At 45.9% G+C, this 19160-nt stretch overlaps 1 protein-coding gene across 1 annotated transcript in view; it reads right to left on the bottom strand.

Annotated features, from left to right (window-relative positions):
* Positions 1 to 15418, bottom strand: part of LOC309565088 (cathepsin D-like) — a 35010-nt gene extending 19592 nt beyond the window's left edge. Inside the window, exons 1-2 of the mRNA XM_082269848.1 lie at positions 15247 to 15418; positions 918 to 1074 (exon numbers count right to left, since the gene is read on the bottom strand). Coding sequence (XP_082125974.1) covers positions 918 to 1074; positions 15247 to 15314 — 225 coding nt within the window. The 5' untranslated portion in view covers positions 15315 to 15418. The remainder of the gene's footprint in view (positions 1 to 917; positions 1075 to 15246) is intronic.
* Positions 15419 to 19160: the final 3742 nt, after the last annotated feature.

Here is a 19160-nt window from a genome sequence, read left to right as displayed (position 1 = left end):
TCCCCCTCCTAGAACAATACTTACCCCTTGCCGCTCCCAAACTCCCCCTTTCAACACAAATCCCCTCCCCCTCAATCTCCTTTTGATGCCCCCCCCCCCAACTTACATGATACCACAGTGCCCAGGGCAGCTTCCCCTCCTGCCCACCCCTTGTCCTGGCCCTAGATCTAGAACAGCAGTCCAGTCACTGAAGAAACTTACTTAATGTGTCCCAGGGGTCTTAAACTGGTGGCCTTCCAGCTGTTGCAGAACTATAATTCCCATGAGGCATCGCAAGGCTGAAAGTTAGTCCCAGTTCACACTTCTGCAATGCGGGAATGCTGTGAATATGCAGCGTGTTCCCGCATTGCGTCTGCACCCCTGGCAGTTCACACTGCCATATGCGATACGCAGGGGGTGTCAATTAAAAGTTAATGACACCCCCAGTTGAGATTGCATATCGCAGTGCGATCTGCAAGTTCGCACAGAATCGGATCGCACTAGTATGAACCACCATGCGATTCTGCTGCAGGTAAAAAAAAAAGGGTCATGTGCATGTTTAGTGCGATTGCGGTGCAAATTCAGCCATACAAACTGTATGGCTGAAATTTGCACCGCACAGAGATCGCATGTAATTTAGGAGCAGTGCACTCCAAATTACATGCAATCTCTGTGATCGCACTAATGTGAACCGGCCCTTACAAGCATGGCAGAGGCATGATGGGTCTTGTAGTTCTGCAACAGCTGGAGGGCCGCCAGTTTGAGACCTCTGGACCACTTACAAAAATCTCACAAATAAACATACTACAAGGTAGAAGAAGTATTAGTTGCTGAGTCACATACGTACAGTATATAAAACACACACACAAAGCCATTTACTACACAATTAGGATTAAGGACATTAGGTTTGGCATAATGAGAAGTAGCATCATACTTACATCCAGATAATTCTTCAGAGTCTCTGGTGTGGGACCCCCATTTGGTGGAAATCCAGAGTAGTATTTCTTGTAGCCCTCTTCTCCAATTATATTCTTCAAATCCCCAGCAGACTGAGAAAATGTTCTTCGTATAGAAGGGAATTTTGTCAGAGGTATCCTGGAAGGAGAAATTCATTGCTCATTTTCAGTAAACAACAATCAGCTTTGACAGTTTCCCATGTAAACACAGCAAAATATTGTCTATTTCCTTCTGTATTTTAATGATTACACCTATACCAGCTTACTGCACAGGGATTAGAAAACAGCAGAGATGCATCTAGCCAACAGAAACACTGGTGACTCATTGTGGCAACTTAACTGGCCATCTACTGTATGGCAAAAAAAAAAAAAAAAAACCTAGAATGTCTCCATCCATACAAATGTGGTAGATAAAGGTTTCCTACACCTGCTGGGACGTTGTATTCTGACAGCAGGACCCAAAGCTGTCAGACTAAACTGACCAGTGGCTGCAGCCATCAGTGTATGGCCTGCTTAAAAGAGAAGTATGGGGTTTGGTCTTTTCCCCCATTCATACTTACCTAGGTGGATGCAGCATTGGTCAGATGCTGTATCTGTCCCCTGGGCGCTCTGCACTGAGAACTGAGCGATTGAACACAGCCGATCGCTCAGTTCTGACAGCCCCCCCGAGCAGAGAGCTGCTGACTGTCAGTCACAGCTCTCTGCTTTGCCCCCTCCTTGCTCACTCAACTGCTGGGCTGTGGAGGGGCGGGGAGTGGCTGGCTCAGGCTCTCAGGGGCTCACTGAGAGGCTGAGCCGGGTGTTGGTCCAGGCACCTGGCAGATCCCGACTTCCATTGTCATGATGCCTGGATCGACTTCTGTGACATCAGCAGAGAGCGGACTTCAGCCCATAGGAGATGTACAGCTAAACGAGCTTTGGCTGTACATTTCCTTTAAGTCACATTTTAAATGAGGGATCAGTGTTTGCATTGGCTCTTCACACAGCCCATTAAAGGTAATGTGGAGCAAAAATTATTTTTTTCATTACAGGTACTTATATAGCACCGTCAATTTACGCAGCACTTTACACATATACTGTATTGTACATTCACATCACTCCCTGTTCTCAAGGAGCTTACAATCTAAGGTCTCTAACTCACAATCATACATACACTAAAGGCACTTTTCCACTGCAAGTACCGGCTCGGCTCTACTCGGCCCTGCTTGGCCCGGTTTGCTTTTCCACTGCTGGTACCGCATGGTACAGTGTTGGAACGGTTCGGTACGGTATGGTTTGCTTTTCCACTGTTTATAGTACTGATAAGTAGCGGGCAGGATTACTCCATAGTTGCACCGCCTCTACTGCCGTGACATCATCTTAAGGAGACACAGTAATACTTCTCACAGCTTCTCACTGCAGTGGTGTCGCATAAACAATGACAGTGATGATTATTGACCAATCACTGTATGTAGTGAGGACCAATCAGGCTGCATGGGAGGGGTTGTGGAATTTAGTACCGGTACGGTACGCTTGGAACCACAATCGAGTAGGTACTGTTTTAGCGAGCCGTACCGTTCGGTTTCATGCAGTGGAAAAGCGCCGCCGTACCGCACCGAACCGTTCCTACACCGTACCATGCGGTACCAGCAGTGCAAAAGCAAAAAAGCGAGCCGAACCGTTCGGTTCCATGCAGTGGAAAAGCGCCAATTTAGATAGAAGCCAACTAACCTACTAGCAGGTCTTTGGAGTGTGGGAGAAAACTGGAGTCCCCGGAGGAAACCCACACAGGCACAGGGAGAACATGCGTATCAGGCAGGTAATGTCATAGTCAGGATTCAAACGAATGACCCTAGTGCTGCTAGGCAGAAGTGCTAACCACTTAGTTCTGTGCAACCCCTATCAGGCTGTCCCTACATTCAGTGCTTTCTAAAGCCTAAAATTAACTATGGTGTAACTGTTGTTCAACAATCAATCTTACACAATAGGCATCACAGCAGTCAGAGTCAATGCATAATTATCACTGAAGGTCCTGAGGAAGGCCGATGAAGGTTTTGTTTTGTGTCTGTGATATTAGATCACTGAAAGTGATTTTATTGAAATTGCAGTTAAGCCCTGAGACCAGCCTTATTTTAAAGTTTGAGTCACTGACCTAGAACACAGATGCAGATTAGAAAGTCAGAGCGAAGTCAGAACTCCTGATCTGCATATGTTCCAGAACAGTGCCTCAGAATGTATTAAACCCACTGAGTCAACATGATAGCTGGGAAACTAGCATAGCAATGGTAGCCTACTAATACAGGTTTTCACTTGGGACATTGTACAGGGGAGGATTGTGAACATATGGCCTGGAAGGCCCTTTTATGGTACAGACAGATTTCTTTGTGCCATCCAAAAATGGAATTTTTGACTAAAATCCATTTCTCTGATGTTCATTGGCGGACACAGCTCCTGGTATTCTTAACCATTGGGTTATACTGCCCCTACAGGAGTAGGACACTAGGCAGAAAAAAAAGTCTGGCTACGCCTATGGGCAGTCCCAGGGGGTATACTCCCTCTCTCTGCTATGGGTATTCAGTTTTGTTACAAGCAGTGTCAGAGAAAATACAACTCCACAGAGGGGTGGGTGCTGTGTCTGACATTGACAGACACAGCTCCTGAATTTCCTAACCGTTGGGACGTCCCAAAGCAGTGTTAAACATGAGGGGTCGGAACAGCAAAAAATTCCCAAGGCTAAAATCAGTAGCCAACCAGGCAACAGGCGCTCAACCAAAACAACTGAAGCCCACCTGAAAAAAAAACAAAAAAACAATACACCCTCAAACAGCAGCCTGCAAAACCTTGCGGCAAAAAGAGGCATCGGCAGATGCCAACACATTTACTTTATGAAAGTGTGCACCGACGACCAGGTGGATGCCTACAAAACTGCGTCACTGGCGCCTGATGACGGAAGGCCCAGGAGGCACTGAGCACCCAAGTAGAGTGTGCCTTGATACGGAAAGGAGGAACCTGATCCCTGATGGAATAGGTCTGAATCACCATCTGTCTGATCCATCTGGAAACGGTCCCAGAGGAAGGGGACAACTCCATCCGAGACCCCCCTATAAGCACAAATAGTGAGTCTGACTTCCTAAAAGACTCCATAGCTGCCAGGTACATCCTAATTGCCCGAACCACATCCAAGGCAATTTCCTTAGGATATTTGGGCCTGGGACACAGGGAAGGCAACACAATGTCTGCATTCAAATGGAAATCAGAGACAACCTTTGGAAGGAATGATGGACAGGGGTGAAGAACCACCTTAACTCTGTGAACCACAGGATAATGCCACCATTCAACACAATATCTTCATTCCCACCTTCTGAGACAGCGTAAACAAGGGAATCGCCCAAAGAATCTCAAAAAGTAAACTTCTGGAGGACCGAAAGCACCAAATTAAGGCCCCAAGGAGTCAACAGAGACCACACTGGAGGAAACAAATGGCAAACGCCTTGAAGAAAGGTACGCACCAGGGAGTATGTGGCCAAGAATCATTGAAAGAAGACCGCCAAAGCCGACACCTGGCCTGTGATGGTACTCAAGCTTAAATTTCTGTTCTACCCCCCCCCCCCCCCCCCCCCCCGTTGAAGGAAGGTCAAGATCCGAGCCCCTGAGAAGGAGCGAGGATGAACTCCAAGGTACTCCCACCACGCGATGTACGTCTTTCACATATGACAGTAGATCTTCCTAGAAATAGATTTCCTACCTCTTAACAGCGTTCGAATCACAGACGCAGACAAACCTCTATCCATCAGCACCTGGCGTTCAACAGCCAAGCCATCAAAACCAGCGACTGTAAAGCAGGATGGAAGATTGGTCCTTGGGACAGTAGATCCTCCCTGAGGGTAAGCTTCCAAGGAACGTCGGCGACCAGCCACACCAAATCGGCGTACCAAGCCTGGCGAGGCCAGTCCGGGGTCACTAAAATTACCGGAATCCCTTTTGCCTCCATCCTGCGTAGAAGTCTTGGCAAAAGCTCGAGAGGAGGGAAGGTGTAAATCAGACGATACTAACCCCACGGGGCCACTAGCATGTCTGTGGTGTCCGCCAGAGGATCCCGTGACCATGCTACGAACCTCTGCACCTTTCTGTTGAGCCAAGACGCCAACAGATCCACCTCGGAGGTGCCCCACTGGAGACACAACTGATGAAACACCTCCGGATAAGGAGACCATTCCCCCTGGTCCAACGCCTGCCAACTGAGGCAATCCGCCTGCCAGTTTTCCCCTCCGGGAATGTGTACAGCAGAAAGGGCTGGAACGAACATTCTGCCCACCTGATGTTTGCATGGCAAAGTATTTTCACACAGGGCAACCTGCCCAACAGAGGTTATTAGTACTGGCCCAGCAAATGAATGCCTTCCTGGCCCCCAGCCCAGTCCTTATGTTGTGAAGAGGAACAACAAACTGCGCAAACCGTGTTCACTGGGGTGCACTTCTGAGTGTAGACCGCAGGCACCCATTAATGTATACCTACTGTTAAGCAACATTGGTCTGTAGCCATTTGACTAGACACTTCTATTAATCGATATGCTAAGGGTCCCAAAATAAACGCGGATCAGGGTACCTGGCAGTGACCACATTACAGCTAACAGCAAGGACAAGGATCCAGACTCCTGACCTTGGAATATAAATAGTTCTCCAGACTGGTAGTGCGTTGCAATATACTCAGATTATATCTTCACCAACAAACACACAAGCTTCTCTACACATGGGACTGTTCAAAATCTCGTACAAAGACTCATAATATCGGGCTTTATTTGCCTTGAATGTGCATTTGGCCATTGGGGCGTAAAGAAATGATTTCCATGGCTTTGCCCACGTAGGCTCTTGCACACTGCAGCTTCAAAAATCTCAGTACTGTACAGCTTTGTTTTTACTTACCTAATCGCGGCCCATTGTTTACAATAAGCCTGTACATACAGGTGCCTATTCCTGAGTAAAAACAATAAATATATCTGTTTCCAGTCAGTATTTTGCTCCGGCGCGTGCAAATATGAGCAAAAATATTAATAAACGTATTTTGCGCGGAAATGCGCATACATGCATAAATACATGCAACACAAATGCCTGAAATTATCTCCAGAAATGCTGATCCTCAAACATCAGCACCATGTGCAAGAGGCCAAAAACTGAATTTCTTACCGTAAAATTCCTTTCTCTGAGTCCTCCGACAGTCGCCGCCTACTCATACAGTCATCACTTATGGGGTATTGACTTCATCTCCACAGGAGCTTCTAGGCATAAGACTTGTAAAATAACAATAAATCTACATAGTCACACCCATGGGGGCTGTCCTTCTAGTCCAATACCCCCCCTGCAATAACCATCCCACTTCAGTTTGGTCGCAAGCAGTGAAAGTGTATAACAAAAGACCCCAAAAAGAGGGGCGGGGGCGGCGACTTTTGGAGGACACAGAGAAAGGAATTTTACGGTAAAAAAAATTAAAAATTCAGTTTTCTCTTACGTCCTCCGACAGTCGCCGCCCACTCATACAGTCATCACCTATGGGGACGTCCCAAAGCAGTGTAGACAGGAGGGGTGGGCAACGCAACTGCCAGAAAAGCAATGCAGAACCCACATCAGAGAAAGGAACCTTACATGTACAAGAAGCTCCTCCTACTGGACCGGAAACACATTGCCATCAGCTCTTTAAAAGGCGGTCCCTCAGGCACCTGGTCAGTTTTATCCAAGAACCGAAGGACGGAGCTGAAAAATAGTTAAAAAGCATAGTACGGAACAGTACATCAATTTATTTTATTAATGTAGAAAAAAGGGTGGGAACCTGCTGTCCTGGAAGACTCCTGGAAACAGAGTTACCGGTAAGTTCTAACTCTGATTTTTCCCCCGTCGTCTTCCAGGACAGCCCTTGAGAGGATTAACAAGTACTCACCCATTCCTTTTAGGGGGGACCACTGCTTGGAGGACTTTCCTTCCCTGATCCTGGCTACCCAAAATATCCAGACGGTAATGTCGGATAAATGTTGAGATGCTTGACCACGTTGATGCCTTGCAAATCTGTTCAGGGGTAGCACCGGCTCTTTCTGCCCAAGATGTGGCTAATGCCCTTGTGGAGTGCGCTTTGAGTCCCTCTGGCGGGTTCAAGTGCAAGAGTTTGTATCCCTCTGAAATAGCCATCTTGATCCATCTGGCTATGGTCCCTTTTGAAGCCTGCTTCCCTTTACGTTTTCCTGAGAACAGGATAAACAGGGTTTCTGATGTTCTGAAGCATCTTGTTGCTTCTAGGTAGGTTATAAGGCACCTTCTGACATCCAAATGGTGTAACTGTTCTTCCTTTTCATTGGATGGTGTATTGCAGAAGGAGGGTAGTATTATTTCCTGGCTTCTGTGAAAGGTAGAGGCGACCTTGGGTATAAACGTCTGGTCGGTCCTGAGAATGACCCTATCCTCAAGAATCTGTAGGAAGGGCTCTCTAACGGAAAGGGCTTGTAGTTCGCTAACTCTGCAAGCAGAAGTTATAGCGACAAGAAAAATGGTTTTAAGGGTAATCAATTTTAAGGAGGCCTCTGATAATGGCTCAAAGGGTTCCTTAATAAGCGCCTTTAACCACTTCAATACCGAGTCATTGTAAAATGACGTCGGCAACATGGCTTTAGCGATCCGGGCCGCCGTCATATGATCGGGGGTGAGGCTCGTCCCTCGGACTGAGCCCAACCCCCGATCAAGGTAAACAGCCAATAAAATTGGCTGTTTACCACGTGATCGGCTGTGTCAATCACAGCCGATCACATGAGCGGCTCCAGCACGAGCCGCTCGTTCCTTTCTTAATGCGCGCCCCCCGGGGGCGCGCAGCGCGGCGATCGGGGACGAGGCTCGTCCCTCGGACAGAGCCCATCCCCGATCTAGGTAAAGAGCCAAAGAAATTGGCTCTTTACCACGTGACCGGCTGTGTCCAATCACAGCCGGTCACAAATGTCAACAGAGAACACGGTAACTAGCTGTCACCGTGTCACACTGATCCTGTGTGAGGAGGAGATTGTGGTAACAGCTAGTTACCAAGTACAGTGCACCCCAACCACACTGATTGCCCCCCCTCCAATAAAAAGCACCTGTCACTAGCCCATCAAAGTACCCGAGTACCTGTCACCAGCCCATCAGGTACTCTGATGGCAGGTACTCGGGTATTCTGATGGGCTGGTGACAGGTACTCTGATGGGCTGGTGACAGGTACTCTGATGGGCTGGTGACAGGTACTCGGGTACTCTGATGACAGGTACTCGGGTACTCTGAGTACCCGTCACCGGAGTACCCGTCATCGGAGTACCCGAGTACCTGTCACCTACCCATCAGAGTACCCGAGTACCTTCCACCTGCTCATCAGAGTACCTGACACCTGAAGTACCCGAGTACTTGCCACCTGCTCATCAGTACCCATCACTACTCATCGGTACCTATCACCTATCAGTATCAGTACTGATCATCCGTACCCATCAGTACAGTATCAGTATCACCTATCAATATCAGTACTACTCATCAGTACCTATCACCTGCCTGTCACCTGCCCATAAGAGTACCCGAGTACCTGTCACCTGCCTATCGGAGTACTCGAGTACCTGCCACTTGCTCATCAGTACCAGAGTACCTGTCACCTGCCCAGCAAAGTACCCGAGTACCTGTCACCCTTCATACAGCCACCATGTCTAAGTCCAAAAAGGTTTATATACGTCCTCCGTTTAAACCTAAATACCGGTGTTATGGCAGCAGATAGCTGCCATAACCCTGGTATTTTTTTAAACGGTGGAAGGTTGGCTTTCCGATAAGGATGGTCCCAGCGGCGGATTCGCCGCGGGATCACCCTTCCGGGGTGGCGGAAGAGGTGCCCCCCCCCCCTCCCGCCGCATTCTGGTCCTTTTCCCCGCTTACCGGACCCGCCGGCAGCGGGGAAAACAATCCGGTCCCGGATCCTCACAGACAGGGTGTCGAGTGTGGGCAAGCTTGCCCTCACTCGACTCTATGGTCTTGGAGGACTGGAGCTACGGCAAACGTCGTTGCCTAGCAACCAGTTTAAAGGTCCCTTTTTTTTTTTCATTTTATTACATTTTTTTTTATTTTTTCTATCTTTTAGTGTACTTGTGAGATCTGAGGACTTTTTGATCCCAGATCTCACAAAAAAGAGGTCCTGTCGTGCCTTTTTCTATTACAAGTAATGTTTACATTTCTTGTAATAGAAATAAAAATGATCATTTTTTTAAAAAAAAAAAAAACAGTGTAAAAATAAAAAATAATAAATAAAATAAATAGTAAAAAAAAAAAAAAATTAAAGCGCCCTGTCCCCGCGAGCTCGCGCACAGAAGCGAACGCATACGGAAACCCCGCCCACATATGTAAACAAACAGTGTTCAAACTACACATATGAGGTATCGTCGCGATCGTTAGAGCAAGAGAAATAATTTGAGCCCTAGACCTGTAGAAATTTTTAAAGTTTCGCCTATGGGGATTTTTAAGTACCAAAGTTTGTCACCATTCTGTGAGCGTGCGCAATTTTGAAGCATGACATGTTGGGTATCTATTTACTCGGCGTAACATTATCTTTCACATTATGGAAAACAATTGGGCTAACTTTACTGGTTTCTTATTTTTTAATTCAAAAAAGTGAATTTTTTCCCAAAAAATTGCGTTTGGAAGACCGCTGCGCAAATACGGTGTGATAAAAAATATTGCAATAATCTCCATTTTATTCTCTAGGGTCTCTGCTAAAAAAAAATATATAATGTTTTGGGGGTTCTAAGTAGTTTTCTAGCAAAAACAACTGATTTTAGCTTGTAAACACCAAATGTCAAAAATAGGCCTAGGCAAGTGGCTAGGATGCATGATGATGCTCCTTGGATGTTGGGCCCCTCTATATGGCTAGGCTGTGAAAAAGTCTCACACATGTGGCATTGCCATACTCAGGAGGAGTGGCAGAATGTATTTTGGGGTGTCATTTTTGCTATGTACATGCTATGTGTTAGGAATATCCTATAAATTGACAACTTTGTGTAAAAAAAAAAAAGTTTTTATTTTTTTCCCACATTTTCCAAAAACTTGTGGAAAAAAATGACATGTTCAAAGGACCCATAATGCCTCATAGAATATACGTTGGAGTGTTTGCTTTCCAAAATGGGGTCATTTCGTGGACTTTTCCATTGTATTGGTGCTCTAGGGCCTTGAAAAGTGTGATAGGTAGTAAGAAAGTTTTATATGTATTTATGCTCCTAAAACGCCTTATGGTGCTACTTGGACGTGGAGTCTCTTTTTGTGGCCAGGCTGTGTAAAAGTCTCACACATGTGGTATCACCATACTCAGAAGGAGTAGCAGAATGAATTTTGGGGTGTCATTTTTGCTGTGTACATGCTATGTGTTAGAAATAGCTTATAAATTGACAACGTTTTGGGAAAAAAAAGAAAAAAAAATTTTTCTTCATTTTCCCAAGAATTGTGGGAAAAAATTATAACTTCAAAAAACTCACCATGCCTCTTACTAAATACCTTGGACTGTCTACTTTACAAAAAGGGGTAATTTGGGGGGTATTTGTACTGTCCTGACATTTCAGGGCCTCAAGAAAGGAGATAGGCCATCAGTACATCTGGTGTGATCAATTTTCAGTAATTGGTACCATAGCTTCTAGACTCAATAACTTTCACACAGACTAAATAATATACACTAATTTGGGTTAATTTTACCAGAGATATGTAGCAGTATAAATTTTGGCCCAAATGTATGAAGAAAAATTATTTTTTTGCAAAATTTTATAATAGAAACTAAAAAAAAAGTGTTTTTTTTGCAAACTTTTTGCTTATATCACGAAAAAAAAAAAAACCCCAGTTGTGATCAAATACCACCAAAAGAAAGCTCTATTTGTGTGAAAAAAATGATACAAATTTTGTTTGGTTACAGTGTAGCATGACTGAGCAATTGTCATTCAAAGTGTGAGAGTGCTGAAAGCTGAAAATTGGTCTGGGCAGGAAGGGGGTCTAACTGCTCTGTATGGAAGCGGTTAATACGGTAGACAAGTCCCAAGTCGGAAACTTACGACAAGGTACTGGTCTAAGGCTGGCCATACACTATACAATTTTCTTATTCAATTTCCTTTAGATTTACCTTAAACTATGTAGTGCAAGGGCCTGCCTGACTGCATACAAATTGAAAGTGTTTAGGTTTGACCCTATATTACATGGTTTTGGTAAATCTAAAGGAAAGTTGAACAAGAAAATTGTATAGTGTATGGCCAGCCTAAGTCTAGAGACTGCCTTGCAGAATCTGCTAATGAGGGGATCCTGTTGTAAGGAAAACTGTAAATAAACTGATAGGGCAGCAATCTGTACCTTAATAGTACTTAAGGACAGGCCCTTGTCGATAACCTCTTGTAGAAATTCTAAAATTGTAGGAGAGCCTGACTCTTTTTTTTTAGATTGTGCTAGCCACAAGTTGAATCTCCTCCAGACTTTCTGGTAAATAGCTCTTGTGACCGGCTTTCGGCTCTGTAGCAAGGTCTTGATTACCTTGTCACAGAATCCTTTAGATCTTAAGATCTCTGATTCAGATACCAAGCTGCCAAGTTTAACATGGCTGGCTTGGGATGAAGTACTGGTCCCTGTGATAGCAGGTTCAGGTTGGGGGGGTAACATCCACGGTTGTTGATCTGTCAGGCATAGTAGCAGTGAGAACCAAGCCCTCTTTGGCCAAAATGGTGCAATCAGGATTAAGACAGTGTGCTCTGTCCTGAATTTTGCTAAGATTCTTGAGATCAGAAAAAAAGGGGGGGGGGGGGGGGGAAGGCGTAGCATAGCCTGAAAGTCCATGCGGTTTGAAACGCATCTATTGCCATCGGCTGATCTCGAGGATTGAGCGAGCAGAAATCTGGTAGTTTGGTGTTCGCTCTGTTGGCAAATAAATCAATCTCTGGATAACCCCATCTGGATGTTATCTGTGAGAAGACTCTGGGGTCTAAGGACCACTCTTCCTGTGAGATCAGTTGTCTGCTCAAGAAGTCCACAAGACTGTTCTGAGTACCCTTGAGGTATACAGCTGAGAGGGACTCCAAATTCTGTTCTGCCCAGTGAAAGATTTCCTGTGCTACCTTCATCAAGGTAGGACTTCTGGTCCCTCCCTGCTTGTTTAGGTATGCTATGGAAGTTATGTTGTCTGACCTCACTTGTACGTGCTGGCTTTTGAGTTGTTCCTGGAAGGCTGCGATTCCCTTCGCTATGGCCTTCAATTCCTTGAAATTGGATGAACTGTGTCTCTCTGAAGAAGACCAGACTCCCTGTGTCCACTGACTCCCTAAATGGGCTCCCCATCCCCAGCTGCTGGCATCCGTTGTTAGGAAGCATGAAATCTGAACTGTCCATGACAGTCCCTTGTTTAGGTTGTTCTGGTTTCTCCACCACCATAGATCTTGTTTTACTCCTGCTGGGAGAAGGACCTTTTCTTCTAGGTCTCTGTTCCCGAGGTTCTGTAGGAGAAAGGATTGAAGTGGTCTCTGATGGAATCTGGCCCACCTGACTGCTGGAATGGAAGCTGTCATGAGTCCAAGTACCGACATAATCTATCTTATCGATTTTTGGAGGTTGGTCTGCATTTCTGCGGTTCTTTGATCTATGCGCCTGATCTTCTCCTCTGGAAGTATCATCACTTGTTCTCTGGAGCAGATGATATATCCCAGGAACACTATCTCCTGTGAGGGTATGAGGTTTGACTTCTCGATATTGATTATCCAACCTAGATGGGTGAGCCATTCTTGAGCCACTACTAGATCTTCGATCAGTTTCTTCTTGGTGGGAGCCATGAACAGTAGGTCGTCTAGATAAGGGATTATAGTTATGGCCCTGAGTCTTAGGGGAACCAGAGCCTCTGCTAGGATTTTTGAAAAAATTCTTGGGGACGAAGAGAGTCCGAACGGAAGAGCTCTGCTTTGGAAATGGTGGATCTTTTCCCCAATTTCTATTGCTATGCGTAGATGTTTCTGTGATCCCTCCCTAATGGGGATGTGAAGATAGGCATCTTTTAGATCCATAGTTGCCATAAAGCAATCTTTTTGGAGCAAATTCCTTACAGAGTAAATTGACTCCATGCGGAATTTCTTGTACCTTATGGCGGTGTTTAGAGGCTTTAGGTTCAATATCAACCGGAATTTTAAAATTGATTGTACGATAATCTGATCGTTAGAACACAGCTTTTGAGAGATGATCACGACAGGCAAGCACAAACATTTTTCTTGCACGATACCAGATGGTACCATTTAAAGTTTAATCAGAATAGTCTTAGTCCGAAAATACAAATACACTACAACACATTACATCACTTCTGATTTTTTTTTTCTATCGTAAGAGAATTTTCGTAACTTTATTACCCTCTTTATTTTTGCTATGAAATAAGCATTAAAAAAAAAAAAAAACACATCATTCGTCCGATAATCTAATCATGTGTACCAGGCATAAGGGACCTTAGATTGTAAGAGACTGATGTGAATGTACAATATGTAAATCACTGTGTAAGTTGATTAACCACTTGCTGACCGCCCTAAGTACATGTACTGCGGGGTGGTGCCTCTTTTTTGCGTGAAATCAGGTACATCGTTTCATGCAATTGGTCTGGGGCGTGAGTGATTGGACACATAGGGAGTAGATCAGCGGGTCCGGCAGACATCAGAACCTGGCGATCGTTCCGAGAGAGGCAAAACGGTGGTCTGCCTATGTAAACAGATCGCCCTTCTGTCAGAGGGGAAGACGGAGATCTTGTGTTTCTGCTAAGCAGGAACACGGATCTCTGTCTTCCCACAGTTGAAGCATCCCCCCAGTTAGTAACCACTCCCCAGGAACACAATTAACCCTTTGATCGCCCCTGATGTTAACCCCCTTCCCTGCCAGTGTCATTAGAACAGTGACAGTTCTAATGACACTAACTGGCAGGGAAGAACAGTGACAGTTCTAATGACACTGGCAGGGAAGAACAGTGACATTTCTAATGACACTGGCAGGGAAGAACAGTGACATTTCTAATGACACTAACTGGCAGGGAAGAACAGTGACAGTTCTAATGACACTGGCAGGGAAGAACAGTGACATTTCTAATGACACTGGCAGGGAAGAACAGTGACATTTCTAATGACACTGGCAGGGAAGAACAGTGACATTTCTAATGACACTGGCAGGGAAGAACAGTGACAGTTCTAATGACACTGGCAGGGAAGAACAGTGACAGTTCTAATGACACTGGCAGGGAAGAACTGTCACTGTTCTAATGACACTGGCAGGGAAGAACTGTCACTGTTCTAATGACACTGGAAGGGAAGAACTGTCACTGCTCTAATGTCACTGGCAGGGACAATTTTTTTACACTGATCATTGTTTTAGCACTGATCACTGTATTGGTCCCAAAAAGTGTCACTTTGTGTCAGATTTGTCCACTACAATGTCACAAACCCCCCCCCCCCCCCAAAAAAAAAAAAAATATATATATAATATCAAATATAATATCAATTGCTGATCACTGCCATTACTAGTACAAAAAGAAATTAAAAGTCCATGAATCTATCCCATAGTTTGTAGACCCTATAACATTTGCGCAAACCAATCAATATACGCTTATTAGGATTTATTTTTATCAAAAACATGTAGTAGCAGAAAACATATTGGCCTAAACTAATAAAGAAGTTTGTTTTTTTCCATATTTTTTATTGAATATGTTTTATAGGAAAAAAAAAATATATATATATATATATATATATATATATATATATATATATATTTATGTTTATTTTTTTTTATTTATTCTTTTTATAGTGCAAGAAATAAAAACCGCAGAGGTGATCAAATACCACCAAAAGAAAGCTCTGTTTGTAGGAAATAAAGGACATCTATTTTTTTGGGGTACAGCATCGCAAAACCACGCAATTGTCAGTCAAAGTAACGCAGTGCCGTATCGCAAAAAATGGCCTGGTCATGAAGGGGGTAAAACCTTCCAGGGCTGAGGTGGTTAAATAATACATGAAATCTATATAGATTTAATAATTGACATGTTCATGGATCTACAGCAGGCTTCACATAGACACACTGAAGAATACAAAGCTCTGCACTATATATCAGGTTAGCACAATGTGCAGTAATGAAGCATGAATATTATATACAGTATGATTAAATAACATGGGAGGGACCTAGATGTATAACATCTATATAGCTAGAATTGTATTATTTAGCATGGATCTGGAGAATGAGATTTAATAAATACCATATGTTACCTATACACCCCACCCCATTGTAATGTACAGTTATAGATCATTATCTATACATACCTGATTATTGCTGATCCTGGTAGGAGCACAGTACAGAGGAGCAGTACAGCCAGCACTAGGCTTTCCATGGTGATCAGGGTGCAGTCAGCTCTGTCCTGTGTGTGTATATATATGTGTGTGTGTACTGTCAGCAGTGACCCAGCAATCTCCTCCAGCCCACGAGACTAGTCAGCTGACCCGACAGTCATGTGACTGGAGGAGACATTATCCAGCACTGTGCACTGTGTGCAGGGTTCTGATGAGACAGAAGGACTGTTATAGTGCTGTCACCTATAGAGAACATGTCTTGTTTGATTATATGCAATGAATCCGTGCATTGTAAAACATCTGTTAGCATGATAACCTGTAACAGGTCAATGTGTCATATATAAGGACTTTTGCAGCCAAGGATAACATCTGCTTTATATTTCTTCCATTTTCCCAGGCACATAGCAGATCTTAAAAGGTAACTCCACTTTCGTGGGGGGAAAAAATAGCAAATAAAGAACAAACAATATAGTGTATATAACTTCAGCTTGTTTAGTTAAGCTTTGAAAAAAAAAAAAACCTGGAAGCTGATTGGTTTCTATGCAGAGCTGCTCCTAGAAAAGTGAGATAGTATAGAGCGGTGACGCAAGGGAAGTTGCTGGGGGCTTCCTTCATGCAATTCTACTGTGACAGAAATGGAGAGTATCTTTTATAAGGCTACATGTACACGGGACGTTTTAAAAAGTCCCTTGAACGCTGGAATTTAAAGGACGTTTAAAACGTCCGTTGTGTCGCGCTTGCATGCTGCGTTTGGGCGCGTTTAGCGGGCGTTTGCGCTCAGAACCGTTTCTAGAGGTCAAAAAATCATTCCCCTTTAAAATGTAAAAACGCGAGCGCTAAACGCGGGTGATCACGTTCGGTCGCGTTCAGTCTCGTTTTTGCGTTTAAAACGCCGGTAAACACACGTTTGAACGCAAATAATTGCTTTACAAAAAACGACACTGAACTCAACTGCCTGTAAATGACTGTAAATGACCCTGTGTACATGGACAGATAAGATAACATTGAGGTGGGTTCAGGGGCTTCTGAAATAAAGCCCAACTGCTCCTAAACGGCCGTTTACAAGTTGCAGTGTACATGGACCCTAAGGCTCGGTTTCCACTAGTGCGACTTGCGGTGCGACTTGACACATGTCAAGTCGCACAGCAAGTCAAAACCCATTGTTTTCAATGGGGCACGTTTCCACTGCCGCGGCTTCAGTTGCCGCGACCTCAAAAGTAAATCGTGTACTACTTTTGAGCGCGACTTCCCTCTATATATGAGGGAAAAGTCTAACTGAAGCCGCGGTTTACTTTTGCTACGAAGTCGTGCTAGAAGTAGCACGACTTCGTAGCCGCACTAGTGGAAACCTAGCCTAAGAAGGAAGGAGTGCATTACCTTATGTCAGGACTAGAACTAAAGTCTGAGTAATACACTGAAGGCCTTTTGGAGGTCCAGCGATTGCTCTACTGCAGTGATCATTCTATCAGCGTGTTTACACCATCTGTCATAGGTGGTCTTACTATTCAGTAAGGTGAACTTAAATACTCAAGTGGTATCTAGGCAGGGCCAGACTTGCCTACCGGGATACCGAGAAATTCCCCGGTAGGCCGGCAAGTCCCCCTGCCCTGAGACTGCTCGAAGTGGCACCCATAAAAAATGGCTGTGGCTGGCCGGACATTTCAACTGCGCATGTGCCGCCCCCACTCGGGAAAGCCCGTACACGCTCAGCCATTCTTGGGCAGACAGCGCATGCGCAGTGACATTATGGCAAGGGGCGGCGCCATTTTTAAATGTAAGGGGCCTCACAGATCAGTAAATAAGACCCCTCCGCAGCCTCTGCCTCTTCTGTACCATGCCCGCTGCCTCTGCCTCTCCTGTACCATGCCCGCATTCTCTGCATCTCCTGTACCATGCCCGCAGCCTCTGCATCTCCTGTACCATTAGGGTTGCCACCTCATCCCTATAAACCAGGACACAGGTTCTAAGGCTAATATACTGCAGATAAAGCACTAAGTGAGTTTAATTATGACCTTAATCAGCAACAGAACCTGTGTAATTAATGTGTGTCCTAGTTTAAAGAGATGAGGTGGCAACCCTAAGTACCATGCCCACAGCCTCTGCATCCCCTGTGCCATGCCTGCAGCCTCTGCATCTCCTATACCATGCCCCCAGCCTCTACATCTCCTGTACCATGCCCGCAGCCCCTGCATCTCCTGTACCATGCCCACAGCCTCTGACATCTCCAGTACCATGCCCACAGACTCTGACATCTCCTGTACCATGTCCGCAGCCTCTGACGTCTCCTGTACCATGTTCGCACAGCCTATGACATCTCCTGTACCATGTTCGCACAGCCTATGACATCTCCTGTACCATGCCCGCAGCCTCTGCATCTCCTGTACCATGCCCGCAGCTTCTGCATCTCCTGTACCATGCCCGCAGCCTCTGCATCTGGTGTACTATGCCCGCAGCCTCTGACATCTCCTGTACCATGTCCGCAGCCTCTGTATCTCCTGTACCATGTTCACACAGCCTATAACATCTCCTGTACCATGCCCGCAGCCTCTGCGTCTCTGGTACCATGCTCGCAGCCTCTGCATTTCCTGTACCATGTCCACAGAATCTGACATCTCCTGCACCATGCCCGCAGCCCCTAACATCTCCTGTACCATGCCCGCAGCCTCTGCATCTCCTGTACCATTCCCACAGCCTCTGCATCTCCTGTACCATGCCCAAAGCCTCTGTATCTCCTGTACCATGCCCACAGCCTCTGCATCTCCTGTATCATGCTCGCAGCCTTTGCATCTCCTGTACCATGTTCACAGCCTCTGACATGTCCTCCTGTACCATGCCCGCATCCCCTGCATCTCCTGTACCATGTCTGCAGCCCCTGCATCTCCTGTACCATGTCTGCAGCCCCTGCATCTCCTGTACCATGTCCGCAGCCTCTGCATCTCCTGTACCATGTTCACACAGCCTATAACATCTCCTGTACCATGCCCGCAGCCTCTGCATGACTGCATCTCCAGTACCATGCCCGCAGCCCTTACCATCTTCTGTACCATGCCTGCAGCCTCTGCATCTCCTGTACCAAGGTCGCAGCCTCTGCATCTCCTGTACTATGCTCGCAGCCTTTGCATCTCCTGTACCATGTCCACAGCCTCTGACATCTCCTGTACCATGCCCGCAGCCTCTGACATCTCCTGTACAATGCCCACAGCCCTTGCATCTCCTGTACAGTATCCGCAGCCTCTGCATCTTCTGTACCATGCCCGTAGCCTCTGCATCCCCTGTACAATGCTCGCAGCCTATGCATCTCTTGTACCATGCCTGCAGCCTCTGCATCTCTTGTACCATGCCTGCAGCCTCTGCATCTCTTGTACCATGCCCGTAGCCTCTGCATCTCCTGTACCAAGCTCGCAGCCGCTGCATCTTCAGTACCATGCTCGCAGCCTCTGCATCTCCTGTACTATGCCCACAGCCCCTGCCATCTTCTGTATCATGCCTGCAGCCTCTGCATCTCCTGTACCAAGCTCACAGCCTCTGCATCTCCTGTACCATGTCCACAGCCTCTGACATCTCCTGCACCATGCCCGCAGCCCCTAACATCTCCTGTACCATGCCCACAGCCTCTGCATCTCCTGTACCATGCCCACAGTCTCTGCATCTCCTGTACCATGTCCACAGCCTCTGCATCTCCTGTATCATGCTCGCAGCCTTTGCATCTCCTGTACCATATTCACAGCCTCTGACATGTCCTCCTGTACCATGCCCGCATCACCTGCATCTCCTGTACCATGTCTGCAGCCCCTGCATCTCCTGTACCATGTCTGCAGCACCTGCATCTCCTGTATCATGTCTGCAGCCCCTGCATCTCCTGTATCATGTCTGCAGCCCCTGCATCT

The sequence above is a fragment of the Pelophylax lessonae genome (genome assembly GCF_965119305.1).
Source record: "Pelophylax lessonae genome assembly, chromosome: 10".
Lineage (NCBI taxonomy): Eukaryota > Metazoa > Chordata > Amphibia > Anura > Ranidae > Pelophylax > Pelophylax lessonae.
Note: the sequence above shows the minus strand (reverse complement) of the source record. Positions and strands in the feature narration are given on the sequence as shown.